Consider the following 20,655-nt stretch of genomic DNA (forward strand, 5'->3'; position numbering starts at 1 on the left):
AAACTACTCCCTTTCAACTTACACAGTACTTCACACACTGTATAAAATACCTGTACCTACGTGCGTGTGTGCGTGTGTGTGTGTGTGTGTGTGTGTTGTGTCATTGTTTATCACAATCCTCACTCAACTCGAAAGTCTTGGACTCCTTGACTCCCTGCTGTCTGCGTATCCGGACACACCTTTGGATACTTGAAACGAAACACAAGTCATATCGGCGATTGTTTTCGCCCACGTGTAACACGTGGGCACACAAACATACTCGTAACATATATGTCCTACCTTCCATATAAACACACGGCCATTTACCTCAGATAAATGAATTTATGTGTACTCCCTAACAATTCATCCTCTTTGCTACAGGAGTTGGCCGTGACTTATTCGAAAGGTGTTGAAATCAATGATGTTCAGTTATATTGCTTTTTTTTTTCTTTCTTTCTTTGGAGGACTTCCCACGTTGATGATGTTTCTTTCTGGGTTTTGGACGTCTAGCATGTACTCTGAATCCCACATCCTTCACACCCAGCAAATTATTTTCTTCAACAAAAAGAATATAAGGCAGAATGTATGCTCAAAGTATAACTACAGTCTCTATATAGTTATTATGTTGCTTATTTGTGCATACTTTGTAAAAAGCTGGTAGGCGTTCTTCTGCAATTTAAAATTCACAAACTGTACAATACTATTACATAATAAGGATAACTGCAAATTCCCCACCCTGTAATTAAATGACATAATAGCATGTAATTTCTTGGTGGGCACTGTAAAACAAAAGTGCAACAGCGTTGGGTGACTTCTTTGTTATCATATATATATATACGCAACGAAGTTTAAAAGGATAAAAATACGTGTTGTTTTAAGCAGTGCATTTTTCTCTCTTCCTTTTGGAAAGTTATTGACCTTTGTGGGTCTAACTTGTTTAAAAACCAGATGAAAAATTCAACTATTACGCATTTTTCTTTTTCTTTTTTTCTTTAACTTCCATATTCATAACAAACTGAATTAAAATGAGATACTATCCATTATCTTACTAGATTGGATTAAGATTTGGAGAACATTGATTTGTTGGGCTTAAAATGAGATATTTTGAGTTCATACACCTTTAAGACACGTTTCTTTGTGTTTAATGGATTTCGGATTTAATATATTTAAATAAATTATTATTTATTTGGTATTGTATTGCTATTAATATACGTGTACTAATAAATATTCATAGAAATGGTTTCATCCCAAAAGAGGTAAAAGAATATAAATGTGATAAGAATTATTTCTTATATTCCTTAAGGAAATTTCGGGCTATTACTAAACAAGAATTTTAGGAATGATCCAAAAAAATGGATCAAAAGATTGCTACCTTGGCCAAGAATTTTAAGGATGATCAAGAAAAATGCATCAAAAGATTGTCATCTTGGTCAATAATTAGTTTTTGGCTCAGGGCCACAAAATTTTTGAACGGTTCCTAAATCGAGTTTTTTTTTTTTTTATATATATACCGAATAAGCATATCATACTGAGTTAAGTGATAGTTTGGGTTTGGCTACACTATATGTAGTTCTCCAGATATAAGGCGTACAAACACATTTTAATTGAAATATATTGAATCTTTGGATCCAAAAACACTTTTAGGATATTTCGATTGGACTCGGGTAGTGAATCATTCTTTTATTTAACGTTATTTCTTAATTTAATAGCAAACGAAGTACTTAGGTATTAGTACAACAATAAGAGTACTAGCAGAATTAAAAAAAAAAAGTATGTCATTAGTACGTGCTTCATCATTTAGTGAGTGTCTGCGGACATCAACGATATATTTAAAACATATGCAGTGTGAGAAATTCTTCTTCTTCTTCTTCTTCTTGAATAACTTAAAAGGTATTCTTCACTTCTATGGAAGCTCTAGTTTCTGTCAATAACCTCAAGCCATTATAGAAAATAGTAAGGTATATTTTAACTTTTACCATTAACTGACAGCTCAAGCGATATGAGACATTGATCGGATCTCTTCAACTAAACTGCATTTTGATGTTTGATATATCAGAACCGTAAACATTTGTTTTTTTCATATGCAACTTGTGTTTCGTTTCTTGTCAATAACTATCTACTTACTTCAACCAATGTAGTGCTTTCTATGTACTACATTATTCATTTTATTTATTTCTGCTAAGAAAAACTAATTCTGCTTTAGTTGTTTCTACAAAATAATTTATTGTTTGTAATTTTAACATGTGTCGCCATTCTTGTACATAGTTATTTTTTTATTATTATTTATTTCTTTTAACATTAATACGCATGCATATTAAACTGTACACTGTTACTAGCTTGCATTATAAACAACAACACAAACCACACATCTAACTCCATAATACCTAAGTACAAGCACTCTAAATGTTTATGTGTTGCACTAATTACGTGTGTAATATACATGTCTTTTTTTCTGCTTATGAAAAGTAAATAAATAAATAAAAGCTTTAACATGTTTAATAATAAAAAAAGAAAATGCTTCATTAAATTTGTTGTTTTAATTTTTTTAGTAAAATATATATATAAATGATGGATTTCGCATAATTAAAGTTGCTGTAACTGTATTTATTAATGTTTTCGTTGCGTGTTTTGCTTATCACTTAATTATTTAATTTATTAATACTATAAGCAGTACTATACTGAATACTATAATTAATTAATGAAGTACTATAGGCATAAACAAAACTCATATCATTTGAGAAGATGATGTTTCGCATTGTTTCATTTAATATGTTTTTAATTGCCATTATAAATGAACAATCTATCCACACTGATCTATCAGTTTCGGAGGTAAATGAAATTACGTACGTACGTGTTAGATGAGTGACTACTGGGAAGAAACAGATGGCGTTAGCAGTGACGCGATCACCCAGTATCGTGGAGACAGTTGGAGGGGAGCTTCCTTAATGAAAGATGTGGCAAACTTCGGTCTAGAAAACCAGTATGAATGGTGATCGGATTAAAATGTATTGTCCGCACATCTCTTAATTTCAAATTACTGGCTAGTTTTTTATAAAGCCTTCGTGATTCCAAGCCAAGGACTTCAATTTTATAGTTGTGTTGCTTTTATAACACGATTTCTTCTTCAATTATAAATATTGACAAAAATGCAATAAAGCCTCCGAACAAGTTATTCTTTAATTAATACAAATATCCCAAAATTTTCGACAAGAAAAAGAAAGAAACAGAATATAGCTGCTCTGAATAGAAACGAAGATGAAATAAAAGCAAATGACAGAAATCGTTTTGCAGATTAAATTTAGAGACTTTCAAAATAAATGCTAATCTTCCAATCCTGTTTTGCAATCTAGATGCGTAAGTTGTATATTCTTTTATCAAAAAGTATAAGAACTTACTTCATAGTTAGATTACTATATTCTGAAATGTCAAAATTTAGCCACATTTCTATTTGGCTAACTCGTTATATAAACATTAAGTTTCGGCGTAAGAATTATAAGTTTTATCTTTTACTTTCATGGTTGCTTTTGAAACATTATGAAACATAAATATCGAAATGTATGGAAAATAATCAAAACAAGAGTACGTAAACAGAGTATCTTATTGACTTCGGTTATGCATATTTTCCAGTAAATCTGATTTTTTTTTTAACAATTTGTTCTTTAAATACAAATAGACAAACATATTCTTACATGGAAAATGTCTGAAATTGATTTGATGGTATACTAGAGCTGAGAAACTGCGGACAAAGCAGGGAATTTTGGAAAATGTAAGCGGAAGCAAATTTTTACTCTTAAAATACGGGTATGTCCGCATAAATTCTGACATGTGATAACCCTATTTTTTAGTCTTACTTCGTTAATTTGATTCATTTATGAGCTAAATGCTCGCAACGTTTACAACTGTTATTAACCAATGTTTGAGATTAAACCATTATTACCTTCTTTAAATTTAGTTCGACTTATCCACTGTGGCGATTCTTGAAAGAAGTTACATCAGTAAATCTACAATTTTACACTACAGCTGTGGGAAAAGAACTTACCTAGTATCCTAATCTTGTTTACAAAGAGTTTCTCATTGGCTTATAGCAATTAAATTGTAACTTATACCAATATGACTTTCTTTAAGAGACTCCATTGTTTATGTAGTTCTTTCTCGAGAGAGATTAAAAATAAAATTACCTAGAAGAAAAGACACATTCGTGTCTTTTTTCAGTTACTTTGTGAAAGATAATAATTAAAAAATATATAGTTGATGAACTTAGTTTGATATAAACCTGTTATTTATAAATAACCATAAACAATGTTCTAGTGAATATGCTGGTAGTTAATTTTATTATTACCACGTGTACTATGCAGTAAGGAATTTCCAATAACCAAATGATAAACATGTGTGTCTTTGGTCATAATGGTATTGGATTTGTAACATACCAAGAAACAGAAAATATTAAAAGCTAGAAAGAAAAGCATATATGTTATTAATTTTAGCTCTTCAAACAGACACTATACCTATCTCTCTATCTCCACCACTGCTTGACTTCATAATTAACTCACAGAAGTTTTTCACTAAACTTAATAATGTGTTTGTAACGTATTACAACTGTAATTCGTAATTCATTAATTACTACACTACATCATCTTCTCAAATGAAAACATAACTAATGGAAACTAATGAGAAATGTTAAATAAAATAAAATAAAATATGTTAAGTATTATCTCATACACTGAAATATGTTGTTTCAATTAAAATAATGTATAATTTTCTTTGTAGTTTTTTCATTAAACAGGATTTTATTACACACAAATTTAGATAAATTACATTTGTCACATAAGTACGTATGTTATTTTGTATTGTTTTCTTATTTTGAGTAATCATATTAAAGTGTAAGACTTTGTATTACTGTATAAAACTTTCAAATAATATCTCAGGTCGCAGAATATATTTTTTTTAAAAAATAAATCAGGTTAATTAATTATAATTATGAAAACAATAAAGTTGCATTTAATACTCGCTTTTATTTAATACGATTTTTTCATGGATATTGTTATCTTAAGTAAGCCATTATGTTAAATTTAAAGCATTACTTATTACGAAAGGTAAATGTTATTTATATGTATCCATTTTGTAAATCAGTACAACCATTAAACACAATATTCTTATCTATTCTTAAGTATCTACAAACATTAGAAAGTAATTATAAAACAAAACACAACTTTTTTTTACAGTATTTTAAATTTCAGTTTTCAAATATCATGAAAGCTTTTTAATCACATGAATTTGTTTTTGCAACAGAATTTTTGATATACATACTTAACTTCAAAGTATATGTATTTTAGTCTTGTTATTTCTTTACATATATTTTGTACAACCTTCCTTGAGAGAAGCTAAGTCATATTTCCTGTCCTGTTCCTTTCTGTGCCGTACTGTCATTGGGGACTATTTTTAAGCATGAGTAAAATTTTAACTAGATATTGATTGTGTAAATATATGAATAAAATTCAATCATTATGCTTTACTATTAATACAGCATGTTTTAAAATGTAAATACAAATAGATAATGAAAATAATATATAGATAATGTAATTGTACGTCATTAGTAACCATAAAAAGTATCTTGGTATATTTTTGTGAGATATTGTTTAGATTATTTGATTATTCATTGCTTGACATAGTTCTTTCCATGGTACTATAACTGTTAGAACTCCTGATAAATTGTGTATCATTAACATTATTCGTATTGCAAAGCATTATGATGTAACCAAACAAATTCAATTGAAATAATCTCTGCTTTTGGTTTGTAAGATAAGAGTGCTTTTTTTTTAATGGAATATCTATTTTTCACCTGAATAATTGCCTGTTTACAATTGTTGTCGAATTTACTGTGAATGTTAAGAATTTCACATTCTGGGATTGATAGTTTCCTCTACAGGCTTAGCAATGCATGTGATACCAAAACAAATTTTGATCTATTTCGACACTATACTATGACACTATATAGGTTTTGGTATTTATACGTGTTGTCCAGTAGGAACATGAAATTTGTAATGCTGGCTAATTTGTTGTCAAACAATTGGAGAAGTATATAAGATCAGAAATAACGACAGAAAGAGACAATGTGCTGTTTACACATTGTTCAGATAAAATCATCAGGCAGTACCCAACCCTTTTGGTTTAGAACTGAACGTGATAAATCAAAAATACTCGTTGAGTATGAATATTAAAATTCGCCGATCTGTAAAAATTAAAGTGAGAAAAAAAAATACTACTTAAATTGGAATAGTTCAAAATTCAATTATTAATTGAGATATCAGATTACAAGTCTCTTTAATGTTCTATAGTAACTATGGAAAGAACTGTGCTGGTGATGCAAATATTACTGGTTTCTGAAAGAAAGTCTAGCTTACATTTTGATCCATTGCATCAATAATATGCTACATTTCTATTAACACATATTGTATATTTTGATAGGAGCTACTTTTGGTGTTGCTGAATACATAATATGCTGTATATTATGTTAGTAATCACATTACAAGTAACTTTGCAGCAAACTTGCTTAAAGGTTGATTCTTAGATGCAGTGCCTAGAATGCTTACACATGAGTATTAGAACTGAATTAAAAGTTCTTCCAATCTGATATAGCTTGCTTGCTTGAAAATTTACATATTTTGTGACCAACTGCGTAGACAAAACTGAATCTTAAAGTAGGGTTTCAAAATCAACTCTCCGGGGGTATAATTTTGGCATTGCTTGCTGTAAACTGGATTCAAACTTATCTTCGATCCTGTTAGAGGTTTGTTATAGCCTACCTAAATCTGAAAGCCTCTGTACTTTTATAATTAAATTAAATATTTGCTATTGCTTTGTTTTATTCTAAATATATAAAATAATTTCATAGAAAAATTAAAAATACAATTATGGAAGCTAATGCAAAATATAAATGTACCGATGGTACAGAAATAACATTAAAAACTGAAAAATCTCGAAGTTTCGTTTTTTAAAAGTCTTATATAACTTTATTGTGAATGAATTGAATATTTTTCAGTCTATCGAAATATTATAAACTTGGAAGTTAGTTACTTCAAACAGTATGCCCTGACAAATGGAGCATTCGATTCAAACGATGCGTTGTAGTGAACTTTACTTTGCGTAAAGTAGCATGGAAAACAAAACAGTAGTCAGCAAAAGCTAATTTGGTCAGCCTCTTCTGCGTCTCTTGTCAATAACTTAAGAACAAATAGACGAATTTGAATACAATGTTCTTAGAAGTACAGAGAATATTATTCTTACCCAAAACAATACTCAGATTGGTGCACAATTAACAAGAGAACATCTAGGAAGGAGATATGAACTATTCCTGGCGACTTTACTACAGTCAGGATTGAAATCGAGGGTTCTTATCTCGTGTTCAGATCTATATGCCAAACAATATTGTGTATATATGTCTTACACTTACCACTCTACATTGTAATATATGTATATATTAGTACGTACCCAAGAGAACTGTGGAAGTACGTCACCACATACCCAAGAAATTAACTGTCATTGCTCTGCAGCCCTGACTACAAGTCAGCTATAAAGACTAGATTACTTCTACGCAAATTTTTTAATGATATTTTCAGAGGAAACTGAAGTATTATTCTGTAATTTATAAAGACTATGATTTTCTATTCTAACCCGTCCATTCACACATATTACGATTTCATTGGCAAAATTGTTCAATTTGTATATGGGATTGCCAATTCTGCAGGGTGACCGTACATATACAGATGTTAAAATTGTAAATAAATATCAATTTAAATAAATATTTTGTACATTTGCAGAGGCGGACGTAATTTTTAATTCTACAAGACTGTTTACAGGAATAAAGTATTACTATTAAAATTAAGTTTTCGTACGTTTTTAACCGAACCAAGTAAGCGCTGCTCTGTTTTTTTTTTTTTTTTTAATCGACAATTTGTATTAACAAATTGTGGTTGTTATTCTCTAAATCAACTCGAAATTTTCGGTAGGCACTTGGCCTTTACTTTGTTTCCCAAACAGCAAACTATCTGATCTGGCAACTGGATTCAGACCTAAAATTTCGTGCTCTGTTGTAAGCGATTTATTGTTACGTGACGAGACTATGAAAATTATTAATAAAACATTGTATTTGTAGGCTGTACAAATCTTTCACTTGCTTAGTTTACTTTAAGTCTATTTCTGTGTGATTCTAGGTGTATTAGACAACATTCATTTAGTTTTATAGTTAAGTTACGCAACCGGTTCTTTTCTTCAAGATAATAGTCCGTGATATCGAGTGCCAGTATGTTTGCTTTCGATCGTTGTGTTTAAATAATTACATTTCTCGAGTTCATTAGTGCAAAAAATAAATACTAATGCAATAAACAAAAGGACAGAAATATTCAAAGTCTGATTGCCTATTAGTACTTTTGTTTAAGGATAATTAACAAAGATACAAATAACCTCAACCAGCAAGTACCTATAAGCACGTTTACTTATTAATAATAGACAAAGGAGGAAACATGTTCAACAGTGGTGCCTGTTATTACTTTTACTGAAGAACAATAAATAAACGAATGAACATATTTGAAAGTAATGTATGTTAGTAGGCCTACTATGGCTTAAGAAAAATTAACAAATGATTACAGTAAAGCCTGTTGTTACTTAAGAATAATGAATAAATATATTCAAAAACTAGTTCCCGTTATCACATTTGCTGAAGAACCGTGAACAAAAGAACGAACATGTTTGAAAGTAATTGTCTGCTACTACTGTTACTTAAAGAGTGATGAACAAAGAAACAAATATATTCAAACAACAGTTACTTTTACTGAAGAACCATGAATAAGAAGACGAACATGTTCGAAAGTAATGTCCGTTATTACTTTTATTTAAGAATAACAAACAAAGCAATTAACATATTCAAAGAGCAATGCCTGTTATTAGTTTTACTAAAGAACAATGAACGAAAAGACAAACATGTTCGAAAGTAATGCCTGTTAGTACTTTTACCTAAAAATAATACTTCAAGGATTATATTACAAGGATTATATTTAAAGAGTTATGTCTGTTACTATTTTTTTTTTTAAGAATAGTGAACAAAGAAACAAACGCATTCAAAAAGCAATGGCTATTATTACTTTTTCTAAAGAGTAACGAATAAAAGAACGAACATGTTCGAAAGAAATGTCTGATAAATTAATACTTTTGCTAAAGAAAAATAAACAAAGGAATACATTTAATCCGTTAATACTTTTACTGAACAATGAACAAAGCAATATATTTAATCGGTAGAGCCTGGTACTACGTGCTTAAGAATAATGAGCAAATGAATAAAGATAATCACAGTGCCTAGTACTGACTTTTTAAAAAGAACAATCAAAACATTTACATGTTCGAAAGTAATGTCTGTTAGTACTTTTACTTAAAAATGTGTTTAAATTGGAAGCAAGTTATCGGAAGATAAAATATATAGGGTCTATAGGAAAAATATAACTTAAACACAATTTTCCTAATGTTAAAATCGCATTAATGTGTTGAAATTTAGTATAATAAGATTAAAAACTGGATTATTTTGTTTTGTAGGTTTCATTTAATTACTTCCAGAAATGCCTTTTTTAGTCATCTAATTAGAATTATTAATTATAATTTATAATATAATATTATAAATATAACATAATATAATATTTATATTATAATTTAGTACCGCTTAATTATAATTTATAAATGTTTTCCCCAGGTGGCCCCATTATTGCATTTTTCTTTTGTAAAATCTTCGAAATCAAGTATATTCGGTCAGTCCATTTGAATGTTTAGAGAAATGTTAATGATTCATTTATTTAATTGATGAACTTTCGTTTTTAGCACTTCCCTATCTTCCTTCATTGAGATCTTAATTTCATAATTTAAAGCTTCATAAATTTAACTAAATGCAGTATCTTTTCTTTGAATAGAAGATTTATTTTCTGATTTGTAACTAATAGGGAAGGCAGGTTTTTTCTCGAAGGTATTGCATTTCTATTAGATTACTATGAATAACGCCTATAGAACTAGTTCTGTTCTATTAATAAATATATCTTATTATTCCTACGAAAAGGGCGTGAAAGGATAGTAGTTATCTAATATCTAATACTAATATCTGGCATTAATACTAGTTGTTCTCCCAAGCCTTCGGCTCGCTGTAAGCTATAGGTTAAAATCGTATTTAATTAAGACCTACATCTATTAGTGCCAAGCAGACAGAGCAATACAGGTAACCGGGGTGATTTGTATAGCATTACTCACAGACTGAGACGTTCTACTTTCAAATTAAGGATATAAAAACGGATCAATTTAGTGCATTAGTTATTATCGTTTTTGTTGCCAATGGATAAGATTGATAAACAGCTCCATTATTGAGCTTAAAATGTACCACATATATTAAATAAAAGCTTTCTGAGAGTGTCAATTGGTGTTTGTTTTCCTATACTAAACTGTGATTAGAAAATGTATAATTTAGTGTATTGCAAGATGTACAACATTACTGGTACTGTCGCATTATAGTATTTGATGCGCTCTTCATCGATATTTATACGGACGTTGAAAACAAAAAGAACCGGTTACGCTTTCTTTTATTTTATTTATTTTTAAATATCAGTGTAATATATATGAATTTGATGAAGAGAAGTCTTAACGAAAGCTTCGACGACTGCCTTTTGTGCTTTATTTCGTTTCTTGCTGTCAGGTTCGGAAGAATTTCGAACCAAATTTGCAGGGGAGTGTATGATAGACAACGCGTGTCCGGAAGGTTGCTCCTGTGAAGGAACAGTTGTCGACTGCTCGGCTAGAGGCTTGAAGGAAGTACCAAAGGACATCCCAATGTACACAACCGAACTGTAAGTATAATAGATTTTTTTTTTAATCACCTTTGCAAATGGGGATTAGGTTGTAATCACTGTTCGAAGTATAACGAATGTCATAACAAAAATGTGAGGAACGCTATTACAAAATTTGCTTCAGTCGTGTGAAAATATGCACATTGTAATACATCTACAAAGAAGAAGAATTAGCTTCATCACTTTGAATATTGATTATAACGAAGACAAAATCTAACATTTTCCAATATGCATTGGCCTTAGGTTGTACCTGAAATTTTGTTAACGAATAAATTAAATAAATTAATATTATAAAGATAACTAAATAAGCAGAAACTCGAAGAGTAACTTGAGAATAAGTACAAGTGTTTCACTAAACGATATTTCTAAATCTCAAAAGCAATTTACGTGATTTCGATTACGGAAACTAACTACTTACTGTTGATAATCTTGCTTCAGAACGCTATTCGCTGCCCTGAATTCTAAAGTTGTTTGCGTAAGCAGACCGTGGAAGTGAGAATTGCCATTTTACTCTTCTGGTACAAAAAATTCAGATAAAAAGATGCTTCATTCTTCTTCATTTGCCCTACTTATCTGTATATCACTTCATTCAAGAACATATCATTCTATACGTTCTGTTTTCAACATTTTACAACATGGCAGTCTACTGAGAATTTACTTAAAACATGTTTTAAATCGTCATTTATTTTAAAAGAATCATTTAATACGATACTCAGTAATTATGTTTGAACAACATATGCAGTGTAATAATTGCGCAATTCAGTTGACTTTGAATACATAGAAGAAATGACAATTTTACATTTCATTAAAATATACTTAATAGCAAACAATATTCTCTTCACCAATTCTCACAGACTGGCAAAGTTTAGCAAGTACACCCATCCCTAATTATTTGGTCATTATTTATATATATATTTCTAGATAAGCTTTTCATATCTACTGTTTCGACTTTCAAAATTGAACTTCTCAATTTTACAGGAGCAACGACTAGTTTTCCATCTCAAATTTTCAGGAGTTGGCATGCTAAGGAACTGAGTGTGTGGAACTGAATGTTGACGTTGGTGTTTCAGAGAACATAAAAAAGTTGTATGATATGTTTTAATTTTGACACCTTATGCATTTAAAAGAAATATAAATTGGAAACCACTCCCAAAATCTTACACAATTTCCTAGTGGTTGAACTTAATAATATTTTTTTAATAATAAAGCATGAGAATTTGAGAATTTGAAAAATATCAAATTTCTTAGGAAACTGAGACCACTCCTTTTGCTGATGCACACGATTTCTCTGAGTATTAAAGTTTAACCATTTTTGTAAGCAGTGGTAATTTTCAGTAGCAACAGTTACAGCCAAACTTATTGTGTTTGTTTTCAATCTGTAATTTTATTTTGTTATACACTCTAACAACAATCCTTGTATTATATCTTTCAAGATGTGTTTTAAATGCCAAATTGTGTTAGAATATTTTTAAAAATAAAAACTAACGTAGTATTATCTTTCTGGATAAAAGTTTGAAATATACCTTTTAGAATATAGGGTAACTTGTCATTCTAGTACAGCATTTATAAATCGTTCGTAAGGAACATGCTTTCCTAAGATAATTGTTACTCCAATCTGTGAATTATAGGAAAAACCGATTTATTTTTACTAACAGTTACAATTTTATAATTTTCATAGATTACTGAACGACAACGAAATCGGAAGAATACGATCGGATGGTCTTTTTGGACGATTGCCAAATTTACAGAAGCTAGATTTTCGTCGAAACAGGATCACTGGGATTGAAGAGAATTCGTTTGAAGGCGCTGCGAGACTTGCAGACTTGTAAGTAAAAAATTCTGAAGGCCTCATTTGAGCGCACTAATACTTCACTAATGCTATCTTCACGTTAACAATAATAATAATAATAATAATAATAATAATAATAATAATAATAATAATAATAATAATAATAATAATAATAATAATAATAATAATAATATAATAGCAACCGTTTTTTATGAAAGCAAAAAAGATAACACATTTTGTATTAAAGTTTGGTGGTACAAGATTATTTTACAGATGTATATAAATGTCTAAAAAAAATACTAGCACCATCATATGAGAAACTATAAATCATGTATAAATCTGTTACACGCAAATATAGACATGGAGGTTAAATGTGATTTCTTACGTAATATATATATATATATTGTACTTAGGATTAAATATACGTAAATTTTAGTATTAACTATAGAAACGCCATTACAGTGACTTTTGACCTCTTACTATTAATTGTGGAAAGACCCAATGGTACTCGATACAAATCTGTTACGCTATCTCAGTTGATTTTTCAAATCCTATATTTTTGAAGTTACGTAGCTTCTTTCGCAAAATTTCTCCATAAATTGTAGTGTTACAATGATGTTATATCCTTCTGTTTGCTTAAATATATGTACATTTTTATATTCATGTATTTTATATTTTTATTATACAAGTACGTTGAACGTAATTTTTCAAAAGATGTGCAAAAATAAATACATTTTCGTAGTTTTGTCTTTAAAGATGTTGAGAACAAAGTTGAAAGATAGCCATTCAGTCATCTGAAACATTAATAATATAAACTGATATTGGAGTGAAATAATGATAACATTGATCAAGAGCACTATGATTCGATTTAGTATCATGTTACTCGATTGTTATTATAACTCCTGCATTTTCATGAGCAATGACAGGTTATTTTCACTAGGAGTTATCCCACTCTTTTATCACAGTCAAGATTCTTTCTCTCACGTCTATTACTGTAGTCTTGTATTCTTTTACTATTGCGCTATTTTGCATTTTTTTTTTTTACATATGAAGTTATAAGTATTTACTATACAAATAAAATTTATTACGTGCTAATTGTCCAGCACATACCCATCTCAAAACATTTTAACAAAGGTTTCTAGATTCAGGAGAAGACAAAGAGTGACATACGTCGACACCAGAAATAGGTCTACTTTAGACGGGAAAAAAAATGACAATATAAAATAAATCTTAAATTGTATCTTCAAATACTTTAATAGTATAGTATTAATATGTGCAAGAAGAAACCTCAATTCCTGTATATCTAACTTGTTCGTAATTCTGAAAAAGGAAGTAAGACTTTTCTTACAATATCCTTGATGTTCTTGTAGCCGTATGTAAATATTAACCCTTAACTAGTTGAGTGAAAAAAGTTACATAATCAGTCGCGCGCGGAATTTTGTTCAGCAAAAGTAAAACGGATGTAATATTTATTGTCTTTTTTTATATTTAATTTTTGAGTAAAATATTTGTTTTAATAGGTGTCTAAATCTATTTTACAACAATGAATACATAAACTAATATTACTCAAATGAAGAAAATATTGACAAGGAATATACTTTTTACCTAATTTGAAACGTTCATATAAATGATGATTTTGTTTATCGGCTTACGTATCATATACAGCCTAGATATCCTCATCTTCATGTATCTGTGTTCCATCTTGATCAACACATTTTTTAGAATATGTGACAGTTTCTTTATATATACCGCACACAAATGTTTGACACTTGACACAAGAATATTTCGCCTTCCTATTTTCTTTCCTCATGCAGAAAGCACAACGTTCTGAATTTGAAACTGAAACAGTCAAAGTAAATGTATTATCTGGTATTCCTGCATAGCAAAATACCATACCTACATTTCGACTTTCATAGAAATTAATTTCAACTGAAAAAATATTTTTGTGGAAGAAATTAAAAGTGGTGGTGGACTTCTTTACAATAAGTCTTGTAATCACCGAATCGCGTAATTGTTGTCGTCCAAGCAATAAACTGAAACAAAACGTAAACTTTCGAGGAGAAAAATGGTAACTTATTTAGTCGCGCGCGGAATTTTGCTCGGCAAAATGCACCACTCACAAATAAAAAAAAAAAAAAAAAAAATCCTCACTAGTGGCTTGAGCAATGATTGAAATATGTATTGTTGTATAATCATAGAACTTTAAAAGGCAGCTAGACAAAAGTTCAAAAGCATCTAATTGAAAGTAAGGAAAAAATAAGAAAAATGTGAAAATGAAAAAAAAAAAAAAAAAACGCGTGCGACCAATTAAGGATTAATCTGACAGTGCTCTATTTGGCAGATTGCTGTTTCGAGCACCACAAATAAACTATTATTAGTATTATTGTTGTAGTAGTAGAATGTAATATATGAATTTTGCGTATATCACTGCCACAAGACTAGTGTTCTTTATATTGAAATTAATTACTACCAGCAATTTTTCTGTAGCTAAATTTTTAATTCACTTCAGCTTTTTTTCCTTTTGTTATTAAGGAAAAAATTAATTAGATTAACTAGAACCATTTCTTTCCTCTTAATATTTTTCCTCAACCTTTTTTATTCCTTTTGATATACTTAATTAAAGCATCTTAACCATATTTTTTTCTCTTGAAAAAAGTATCACTATTTATCTTTCCTACTATTCTTGTTTCTTCATTTATCAGTGTTTCCACATTATTTTTTCTTTTATTTTGTTGAAGTCGCATTTTCCTTCATACAATAAAAAAAAATTGTATAAATTATTTCATCGTTTTTATTCATCGTTCAGGAAATAAATAACTATCTTATGAAGTGTGTTTAATTCCTATTGTCTAAACGATTGTTACTTATAACGTTTCTAAAATTTATATTTTTGCCTGTACCTTCTTTTTTTTTCCTCCTCAGCTCTAATTAATTTTGTTTCTATATTGTGTTCCTATTTTTTTCCTGCAATGCTTATATTCGTGCTTTGTTTTTAGGTATTTTAAGGTTTTTAATCTTTAGGCTATTATTTAGTAGATATTTGACTATAAAGATGCATTGTAATTCACTGACGTTAATATCGATTTGTTTTCTAGGTTACTCTCAGAGAATAGGTTGAGGGAAATCCATAACAAAATGTTTGTAGGACTGATCAACTTAAAAACATTGTAAGTAAAACTTTGATATGTCTCATAATGTATTTCTGTGATATGAGACTTACTTGTTAAATTGCAAAGTACTTTTTGCATATATATATATATATATATATATATATATATATATATATATATATATATATATATTAAAATAAATTGTAATAAGTTTCTACCATCAGACAGAGGAAGTTCTTCAGATAATCTAATATTTGTTTCTATATATGTATAACTGTGTAGTTTTGTATAACTGTGTTTTGTATAAATTATGTATAACTGTGTGTAGTTTTGAATTACAAAACGGCGTGGACTTCATTTTATCCAAATAGTAACATTATTTTGTGAAATGAAGATTTTTTTTCTAATTGTTTATTGTGTGTGTATGTGTGTGTTGTGTGTAAATGAGTGTTCATTGCATAAAATCTATACATGTGAATATACTGTAACTATAGAAGAAATAATTTGTTTATTCAAAACGCGTTTCATATTACCATTTTAGGTCATTGTACGACAATCAGATCACATGTGTGATGCCCGGTTCATTTGATTTCTTGACATCTCTTCATACATTGTAAGTATTCCATGAGTTTTCCAAATATATATATATATGTTCTGTTATTAAATGGATTTACAAATGATTTACATTATTGCTATAACTTAATTTCAGTACTACTGTATCGATTCAATATAGAGTTTGTTATTGTTTTTTTTTTTTTTTTTTATTTTTTTAAGGCAAATAATATTTTAATTTTCATCCAAACTAGATCAATGTAATTCGTACTTACGAATAATAATTGTCAAAGATTCCAACAAATTTAATCAAGTCTCGTACATCGCAATGTTTTCACATTTCTAAAAGTAATATTTTAAAAAATGTTTTGATGAAAAATAGTTTAGATATGAAAAGATCTACAAGTATTTCGTTGTTTCTGTAGTTTTTGGAGTTAGCATTCCTTTACAGAATCGGGGCTATATGAGACGTGAGTCTGCAACTTAACATAAAGCCCGAAAAACATGAGTTCCCACCGAATATTGAATCCGGGGCTTCTGTACCGAAATCAATAACACAAACCATTTAGGCAATAGGGATATCGTTTTACTTGAATACCTATTCAGAATGATAATTTGAACTTTAAAGTCTAACTCTGTTTTATACTATAATAAGTATTTGTAACTATGAGAATTTGTGTGTGATTGAAAACAACAAAAAGGAAAATTTTTAAAATATTATACATTTGCTATAAGTCTTGCGTATTCTTGGAAGAAATATAGTTAGTGTTTTTTTTATTATAAATATATAGAAAGTGTATTGTGATACTATACTAAAACGGATGTGGGATATTTATTTTAGTTCATTACCAGTCTTGTTATATATTGGAAGAAAAAAGTACTTAGAGCACCTTCATATACTATATATATATATATATATATATATATATATATATATATATATATATATATATATATATATATATATATATATATATATATACTCAACTACTAAAATTACAGGAAAAGAGTTAATGACAAATTCCAATCTAGATATATTTGCGCAAACTTTTTTAAAAAATATGTAGATACACAATAAATGTAGAAGAAATAATTTACAATTTATCTTCTTGAAGCTTAGAAACTTCATTATTAAGCTTTCTTCAGGACAAGAAAAATACATAGAAAACAAATGTTTAATCTTTTAACTTTCGTAATATCAACTTTTTAAATTGAATTTCTATGACAAAATTCTTGCTTATACTTTTTTTTCCAAGTATCTTTTCATTGAATATTCGTTTTATGTAGAAGGCACGGTGGTTTAGTGCTGGAGTTCTTACCTCTGGTGCGTGGGGTCAATGGTTCGATCCCCGGCCAAGTAAGTTTGTGGTGGACAACATTGTGTCCGTGGGTTTTCTCCACGTACTCTCGTTTCCTCTAAGGAGCATAATCGTGAAATGTTAAACTGAAATATTTTATTTCATTTTCATTTCGTTTTATGGAGATGTACAGCAGTTGTGACAGTAAAAAAATAAAAAAAATAAAAAAACTTTGCTTCGTAAAAATTATGCATAATACATATAAAGGGATAATGATGTTAATATTTTTAAATATTCTAAGTTCCTTTCTATCTCTAAAATAAAGCATTTTCTTAAATTTTCAAATTATTCGTAAGACCATAATTATTTATGTAAAACCATACAATTTATATGAAAAACACACATAAAATAGAGTAGGAGATTATTATTTTTATTATTATTATTATTATTATTATTATTATTATTAATAATAATAATAATAATAATAATAATAATAATAATAATAATAATAATAATAATAATAATAATAATAATAATAATAATAGTTACATTCTATAGGAATATTCCATAGAATTTTTAAAGTCAAGGATACTCTGAGCATGCATTTTAAGAAAAGTAAACGCAACAGATTTGTGTACTTGTAAAAATAAAATGAAGTTTCTAGTTTAACGTCCCACAATTATTCGCCGAGGCTAAAGAAGATAGTAATAATAATAATAAATGAAATAATGGAATGAACAAAGTAAGCGGAAACGGCAGAACTTTGAGAAACCCATGTTCACAAAGCCCATTTAAGCCCATTTAATCCTTATAAGATTCTCGCTTTTTGAGGTAAATTTTAGACTTTCTGTCAAGCAAGTACTGCTTCATTACTACATACCGTAGGATATTGGTTCATACCTCGTTTTTTTTCACAATAGAGGAACCTTTCCAACGATACCACTCACTTGTCTGTGTCATACACCTAAAACGGTAAAATCGGGGGAAACCGTGAGCTTTCTCGGAAATAACTTTTTTCGAAAATTTTGCTCCCCTCTGGCCCGGGCCTGGGTTGACGTAGAGATCTCAATAAAAAATTGAGACATACTTAGAGGCATAAACATTAAGTGTACAAAATTTCAATCTGATATCTGGAAAACTGAGGACGGGAAAAATTTTTGAACTCTGGCGCAAGGTCAATAGTGTATTAATTGGATGCTGCAACCATATTCCTGTTATGAAAGGGTAAAGAAGTTTAGGAGTGGAAACTTAAAGAATATAGCTCTTTGGCTGCTTTACTATTGTTTGAGTTTACAAAAAAAAAAAAAAAAGTTTCATGACTGTGCCCTTCAGGCTAAAGGAAACTGATAATTTTTGAAAATGAATAATTGCGAAAGAATTGATGCATTGAGAATGTGGAAGGAAAACAATTTACGAACCCGATGTTGTTCACCACAAACTCACAAGGCCTAGGATGGAACCATGGACCCCTTGCACCAGCGGTTAGCTTTCTGCCACATTTTTCCTTGTTTGTGTTAAAACTTTCGTGACCCTTAGTTTCTCTTTCTTACACTGTTCAGAACTACAGGACTCGAAAAGAATATGAACACAGAAACTTCGAGGACAATTAGAAAAATCCGACCATGCTGTATAGACGGATTCGAACCCCCCATACGTCTTACGATTTTCAGCCTAATGTTTCAGAACGCTCGACTAACTACCCCACACCGGCACAATGATCCACCGTACACTCATCTTGAATGTGCCTTTCTCCTCCTCGCCTTAGTTTTCTATTATTATTTTCTAATTTAAAAATATGCCTTTTTGTGTTTGCTTTTCTTTTCTCTACATTTCATATTGTCCTGTTTTTTACAGCTGGAGGGTGGTTGCAGGAAGCAACCGAATGCAAGCTTAGTTTCAAGTTTGAATCACGAAATTAATATGCGATGTTTCCTTTTACAGGTATTCCGTGCATTATAACAAGTTTAGGTTGTATGTTATGTGTCATAATCTTTCTGTCACTGTTTTCAGGAATCTCTTGTCCAACCCATTTAACTGCAATTGTCATTTGGCGTGGTTTGCTGAATGGCTGAGAAAGAGAGATCTCACTACTGGAAGCCCTCGTTGCCATGCACCAACTAGAATTAAGGACGTCCCGATACAGGATCTTCCTACGCATGAATTCAAATGCACCAGTGAGTATTGCAAACAGAGTTAAATATTTAGAATTTTAATAGCTGCCGATAAGCAAGAAGTGAAAAATCCTGTAGCCATGAACACTTTTGATAAATTATAGAGGGCGTTATTAATTGTTTGTTTATTGATGCCAAACGTATATGGCATCAGATCAGTGTCCATAAATTTCGTTAACGTTTTACAAACTGTGGTGTGGTATCAAAATAGCGTTGGTGCTACAGATTAATGTAAAGAAGGAGCCCATGTAAAGTCTCTGTCCTGTTTCATTATGATTTGTTTAGACCACACTTTTTTTGAGTGAATCAACATTACACACATTAGGTAACAAATAAAAATTAACATTTAAGGAGCATGCAAGTGTAGAAAATTTACTGAATTCTATAGCGTATGACTCATGGTCATAAAAACATAACAGTTCGCCACTTTACCCCGTAAACATAGTGTGAGGACAGCTATTTAAAAAATAAAGAAAAGAAAGGCTTACTTATTTCTCTTATAAAGACCTACTCACTACCGTAGGAATAATATTTTAATAATGAGGCTTTCAACAAAAGCCTTGTAAAAGGTAAGGATACTTTTAAGTATGAAATTAATGGCTTTTTAACATTAAGTATTAACCAGATTTCTTGAACATAACTGGATGATGATACTTCAGACTTCTAATATGATACTTCAGATTATCGAATTTTCTTGTAATAAGTCAAGGCGAATCGAACCACTTCACTATGTTTTTTTTTTTTTATCGATCCAAAATTAAGGTATATATATATATGTCATATTTTCATAAAAGTTGAGCTCCCCTTGTTAAGACGAGTATCTTATGAGTTTCCTGTTCTACTCATGATGTCTTTTTTGTGTATTTGCTGAACTTTCTTCGTTTA

General features: G+C 29.6%; 1 protein-coding gene across 4 annotated transcripts in view; it reads left to right on the top strand.

Moving 5' to 3' along the window:
- sli (slit guidance ligand) overlaps positions 1 to 20,655 on the top strand; it is an 833,494-nt gene that overhangs the window by 775,475 nt on the left and 37,364 nt on the right. For all 4 annotated transcript variants that reach the window (XM_081762100.1, XM_081762119.1, XM_081762110.1 and 1 more), the window contains 5 exons: positions 10,700 to 10,850; positions 12,529 to 12,675; positions 15,735 to 15,806; positions 16,291 to 16,362; positions 19,610 to 19,773. In XM_081762100.1, coding sequence (XP_081618226.1) covers positions 10,700 to 10,850; positions 12,529 to 12,675; positions 15,735 to 15,806; positions 16,291 to 16,362; positions 19,610 to 19,773 — 606 coding nt within the window. The remainder of the gene's footprint in view (positions 1 to 10,699; positions 10,851 to 12,528; positions 12,676 to 15,734; positions 15,807 to 16,290; positions 16,363 to 19,609; positions 19,774 to 20,655) is intronic.

The sequence above is a fragment of the Thermobia domestica genome, chromosome 1, assembly GCF_964235325.1.
Source record: "Thermobia domestica chromosome 1, izTheDome1.hap1.1, whole genome shotgun sequence".
Lineage (NCBI taxonomy): Eukaryota > Metazoa > Arthropoda > Insecta > Zygentoma > Lepismatidae > Thermobia > Thermobia domestica.